Source organism: Eurypyga helias, unplaced genomic scaffold (assembly GCF_000690775.1).
Source record: "Eurypyga helias isolate BGI_N326 unplaced genomic scaffold, ASM69077v1 scaffold4434, whole genome shotgun sequence".
Taxonomy (NCBI): domain Eukaryota; kingdom Metazoa; phylum Chordata; class Aves; order Eurypygiformes; family Eurypygidae; genus Eurypyga; species Eurypyga helias.
The window spans coordinates 1-5663 of NW_010248049.1; the positions used below are offsets into that span (position 1 = coordinate 1).

Consider the following 5663-nt stretch of genomic DNA (forward strand, 5'->3'; position numbering starts at 1 on the left):
TGGGTGGGGAGGGGGTGAATACCTGGCTCTGAGCACTCTCTCAGGTGGGGACACCCTCAGCCTCTCCGTGATCACGTTCCTCTTTTCCTCAGGTCGGTGTTACCTGTACATGAAGACCATAGAGCGGGCAGCTTTTCCGCGCCGACTCTGGGAGCGGGTGAGTTAACAAGCGCAGGGCACTATCCAAGGTGACTTACCCAGGAGCAGGGAGCTCCTGCCAAGAGCACACATCCCTGCTTTGCCACTGCTCCATAGCTGGAGCTCTCCCTCCCTGCCCTGCCCAGGTCCTGCTGAGCAAGAACTATGAGAAAGCGCTGGAGGAGATAGACGAGAACCTCATCTACTGGCCGCGCTTCATCCGACACAAATGCAAGCAGCGGTTCACTAAGATCACGCAGTACCTTATCCGCATCCGGAAGCTGACGCTCAAGCGACAGTAAGTGACACAAGAGTGATCACATCGGCTTGGCTCATCCGGCCGCTGGCTGTCCGCAGAGCCCTGGAGCACTGACCCGTTTTTCTGAGGCTTTGGCAGGATTGTAAGCGTACCTGGCTGAAACGGATCTAACTGCGGCGCAGCCTGCCTGCTGAATGCACCGAGACCAGCTGCAGCCACATTTCTAGCGATACAGCTGCTGCTGTTGCCCCAGCTGAGCATTTGCTCATCTGCTATGCAAGAGGCTGACAGACTACAGTTGTTAAAGGTCTTTTCCAGCCTAAGAGATCCTAGGATTCACTAACCAGCGCTTGTTGTTCCCTGTAGGAGGAAGCTCGTGCCCTTACGCAGAAAGATTGAAAGGCGAGAGAACAGAAGAGAGGTAATACCACTCCTTCCTGTAATCTCCTGGCTACTGCTTCTGTCCCACGTCTTCCAGACAACTGACACAGCTCCTCTTTGCTCCATCAGGAGAAAGCCCTGATTGCCGCTCAGCTGGAAAATGCCATTGAGAAGGAATTGCTGGAAAGACTGAAGCAGGATACGGTAAGGATCGCTGCCTTCGAGCGCAGCGGTGCTACTGCTGCTGCTGCTCTCCAGGGAATGACATGGGCAGTGGTGTGAAAGAGAAGCACCACCCGCGTAGGGGCATCGGGGTCGACTGCCCGCTGCCCTCCTGGGGCGGCTTTGTAACTGGCTGGAGGACGTGCTTCTGCAGAACGCAGAGCTCCTTGTTGTCTGTACGCGAGCGCACACCTCAGAATTAGGGAAGGGGCTGAAGCACAAGTTCACCCTAGTTTGACAGTGCCTCCATGCAGGCCCTAGGCTTTAGATGACCCTACCACCAACGGCCGCCTTCCTCCCGCGACTCACAGAACATTCCCGTCTTCCTTTTCAGTACGGAGACATTTACAACTTCCCCATTCACGCCTTTGACAAAGCTCTGCAACAGCAAGATGTGGAAAGCGAGAGCGAGTCCGACGCGGAGAAGGAAGATGAGGAGGAGGTAAGGCCACTGTTAATCCTTCCCCAAGCTGGCGCAGCCCCTCCGATTCACCCGCGTGCTGGGCGCTGCAGCGTGAATGTCGGGGTGAGGAGAGGAGATTCGGAGAGGCGGACTCAGAACACACGTGTGCGAGCGGTGGCCTCTTGCACTGCGAGTCGGGACGCCGTACTGTGCTCAGCGCGTGCGTGCTAGCTTCCTGCTTTACTTTTCAGGACATGGATAAGAGAGAGTTTGTGGAAGCAGATGACAGCGACCTCAGTGACTTTGAGGTAGGTGAAGCACCAGGTATAAAGTGTCAGGCTAAGCTGTTGGAAAGCAACCTCCACCCTCTTGGTGTCTCTGGAGGGGTGAGAGCCAGCAACGTCGGGTTTTGCGGAAGATAAAGGCGCAGTCAGACTGCACTGTATCCACGTCTCCCCAGCTCCTCTGGCTAGGCAGCTGGGAGCCAGGAACAGTAAAACGGCATCGGATACATGAGCTAAGTTTGTCGAGAGGTTTAGTTACAGCGTGCTTTGATGTCACTCTTGTCTTTCTCAGGACATGGATAAGTTGGAGACAAGTAGTGAAGAGGAGGAAGAAGTAGAGAAGAAAGCTGCTCACTCCAAATCTAAGGGGAAAACTCCCCTGAAAGGACCAGCCAGAAGAAAACGTCCCTACATTGAAATAGAGTATGAAGAAGAAACAGAGCCAACCAGCAAAACAAAAGCAGCCTGACTCCCTCCGGAGCCCACGTTTCCTACGGAATGACCGGGCTCCAGCTGTCAGCAGAACTCCTTCCAGCTTCCGCCACTCTCTGCGGGACCCTGACAAATTACTCCTTCTGCCATACTCCAGGCTGACCATTTTCTTTAGGAAAAGAAGGGTTTCTGTCCCGACCCCAGGCAACCGTGGGAAGTTGGCACAGCTCCTGCATGAAGCACAGTTTTAAGGAAGACACCACCTTCCCTACAACCACACAAGGCTCCACTCAGACTGTGCTCCAGGCAGGAACCTGGACTGGGGGCACTGCTGCTTTGTTCGAAAGCGGGAGAAGCCCGCACGTGGCCTGGCAAGCACCCAGCCGTGTCTTGTGTGGGGAAAGGAATGGGGCTAACTGGGGTGGGATGAGAAAAACAGTAACTTTAAATAAATAAAACAATTTCATTGTACAAAAAGCGGGGTGAGCGTTGATTAGCCATGCCTCACGCGTCCTCTCGCACTTTCCTGAGGCACTCCCGTACGCGGTTCTCCTCACAGCTGCTGTACACACCTTCCAGCAGAACCTGAAATGAGAAAAGAACCATTTCCAATGCCGTGGCTCACTCAGGTTCGTGGTGTTACCAACCCTCCGCCAGCTCCCTGCGTACACAGATACCTGTCGATACCTATCGAGTCACTTCTCAACCAAGTACTAACACTGAGGTGGGTGGGAACCGATGCTTTCAAATTACTGCTGGGTTGAGGAAGCAGGCGGGCTCTTGCATGCGCCATGCTGCCCCTTCTAAGGGGGAAGGGATGGGGTGAAGCAGTGCGGGGTCCCCAGCTCACCTTCACCTGCCCTTCAGAGCAGCGGTCCAGCAGGATGAGGCATTCGGTGGCCCCTTGGAACAAGGTGGCTTTTACTGGCTCTGGCGTTGAACCTTGGTCCGTGTGTACGTCCCAGATCATCTTCAGCAGCGCTTTGAGGAGCACGGGGAGTCTGCATGGCATTCTGCAAAGGGAAACAGGAGCTGCTACTTCCCATTTACCTGTGGAGCGGGATTGTAGTGGGATGAGATGAGCAACTGCCTCCTTCAGTTTGCTCACCAGAGGGAGGGCATGGGCCCCGAACACAGGAAAATTCAGGATGCTCTGCCAGGAATGAATTGGGGCAGCCCAGCTCACAGCACAGGGCTTACTGCACAGTTCTGCCACGCAGAGAACAGATTTAGTTTTTAAGCCACGTTGATGCTTCCAGAACAGGCAGACATCAGATCAAAATCAGGACCCAGCTTAACTTTCAGGCTAGGTTTTTCAGCAAAGCAGTGATTTGGTGATTGCTCCCTTTGACAGATTCTCCCTTAGGATTTCAGAGCCTTTTCTTCAGTCAACAGTAACTTTGGCTCTGACAGCGTGACAGCAGTCAGGATACGCTTTCTACAGCCTCTCTCACCCCCAGACACACCTAGGCCAAGCGTGCTCTATGGTGCATCGCAGAGTCTCCAGTATTCCCAGTCGGGCTTCTTCCTCAGGGCCATCACAGACTTCCAGATAGCCCAGGATAACCCGCTCCAGCCTCTTCAGGTGCCGCACTATCAGGATGCCAAGCCTGCTGACACGAGGAAAGGCACACTGAGAAGGCAGGTAGACACCAAGGCCAAAGCACATCCCTGCAGGGCTGCAGTTGCTGCTCTCACCTCTGCACAAAGGCAGGCAGGGTCCCAGCGTACACCCGCCGCAGCGCGAGGCGATGCTCTGCTTCCATGTGGGTCAGAACCAGCTGCAGCACCTCATCGCAGTGGGCGGTTGGCCGGGCCTGCTGCTGCTGCCGCTGGGCTCTCTCCAGGATGGGCAGCAAGTCCAGCAGGCACAGCAGCACTGCCTGGTTGGGTGTGAGACAGTAAGTCTGAGCAATCCTGCCAGAGTCCTTCCCAAAGCACCAGTAACTTCCAACCCTGCTGACCACCCCCAGTTGCTGCAGTTCACCTGAGAGACCTGACTACTTCTACTCCCCTGTGACTGGCCCTTTTCACCTGGAATGGGCAGGAGGCAAGAGATCTTCCCTCCACTCTGAGATCCTCCTGATATCTGCTGAGTTACTCTCTCCTGGCCACAAGCATTGGCTATCCCTCACAGGGCTGATAAGCACTACCGCAAGGCAGATTAAAGTGAAGTTCTGCTGTCCTACCTGGATGAGAGGGGCCTCTCGTGAATAGAGATGGTTGTAAAGGGCGTGATACACAACCTGAGCCCTGTTGAACTGGCAGAGATCAGCAGCTGGCTGCAACAACAGAGAACAGAACGTTATTCCTGTGCATCACATCCAGCATCCGCTCAACCTAATGAGAGAGAACAGCCTTCACAAACCCAGATCTTATAAAAACAACCCTCACACATGCATTAGGAACACTGCTTACAAGAAAGTGGGAGCAGGTGCCATACGAAACGCAGGTTAAACCCTGCCATGCACAGGAGCACCCACTTTCTTTGCCTCCCCAGCTGCTTGCTGCAGTTCCACTGGTGTTTCTTTAATACCCTGCCAGGCCAACCGTTCTCAGGCCAACACGTGAATTGGCTGAGCTCAAAAGGTGGCAAAGAAATTCTTTGCCTCATGGTAACAGATGTAAGAGCTACACGTATTTAAACAGGAAGAGTGTGGAGGATGGAGCAGAACTGCTACATGAACAGTGGAGCCAGGAATGTAAGTTAAGAATCTAACAGGTATCTAACCCATCCTTCTTTCAAACAACACCCAGAAAGGGCTCCAAGTCCCTTACCACGTTGAGAATGATGTGATGCAGGCAGCGCACACCCAGGATTTTATTCTCCTCCTGGTAGTCATCCGAGATGAGCAGTGCTGGTGGGAGGACATGCTCCAGGTAATGGCTAAGCCAGGGCCGGGTGACGTGAGGCAGTGTCCAGGAGAACACGTGCTTTGTGGCAGGGTTACGTTTCCAAGTGTCTCTGGAAACACAAACACAAGCTCAGGGAACACTGGAACTAACGAATGCTTGTTTCCCATGTATCTGGGCCTCTCAACTGACAGTATGCTCCGACTGATCCCCTCCTCCTCCACCTTCCATTACTGAGTGAAGTTCTTGGCCCCTTTTTTATCATCTAGTGTCTTGTAATGCCTGAGCTCACACAGTTTCCCCAAAGTTTCCAGCACTTCCCACACCGAGACCAACCAAACACACCACCCACTCCATCACTGCCTCCCCCTTCCTACTCACTTGGTTAACTCCTGTTTCAGGAGCCCCATCACTGCTGCGAATCTTCCTTCCTCATCTTCACTCTTGCCCCGAAGGAACTCGGCCACCGACCCGCAGCCTGCAGCCTGAACCAGCAACGCCAGCAGCTCCTGTGCCACTGACCGAGACCTCGCGTTTGTCCAGGGCCTCTCCGCAACATGCGTTGCGGCAAAGATGTACATCGGTCCCATCACGCGGCGCAGAACCGGACCCACCACGGGGACACCAAGCGACTCCTGGGTCTTGGCAGCTTCCAACTTGGCAAGGAGGTGCAGAAACACGGAGCCGACAT

At 54.2% G+C, this 5663-nt stretch overlaps 2 protein-coding genes across 2 annotated transcripts; one reads left to right on the forward strand and one right to left on the reverse strand.

The window, feature by feature from the left end:
- Positions 1–92: 92 nt before the first annotated feature.
- On the forward strand, positions 93–2156 carry MAK16 (MAK16 homolog (S. cerevisiae); the record flags this gene model as incomplete). Its single annotated transcript, XM_010150921.1, has 7 exons — positions 93–157; positions 285–436; positions 764–818; positions 908–982; positions 1335–1442; positions 1655–1711; positions 1980–2156. Coding segments are annotated over 7 exons (689 nt in total), but the record flags the coding sequence as incomplete, so codon positions are not given.
- A 407-nt stretch (positions 2157–2563) lies between these two features.
- Positions 2564–5658, reverse strand: TTI2 (TELO2 interacting protein 2; the record flags this gene model as incomplete). Its single annotated transcript, XM_010150922.1, has 7 exons — positions 2564–2704; positions 2970–3132; positions 3586–3729; positions 3818–4002; positions 4309–4401; positions 4898–5084; positions 5354–5658. Coding segments are annotated over 7 exons (1158 nt in total), but the record flags the coding sequence as incomplete, so codon positions are not given.
- Positions 5659–5663: the final 5 nt, after the last annotated feature.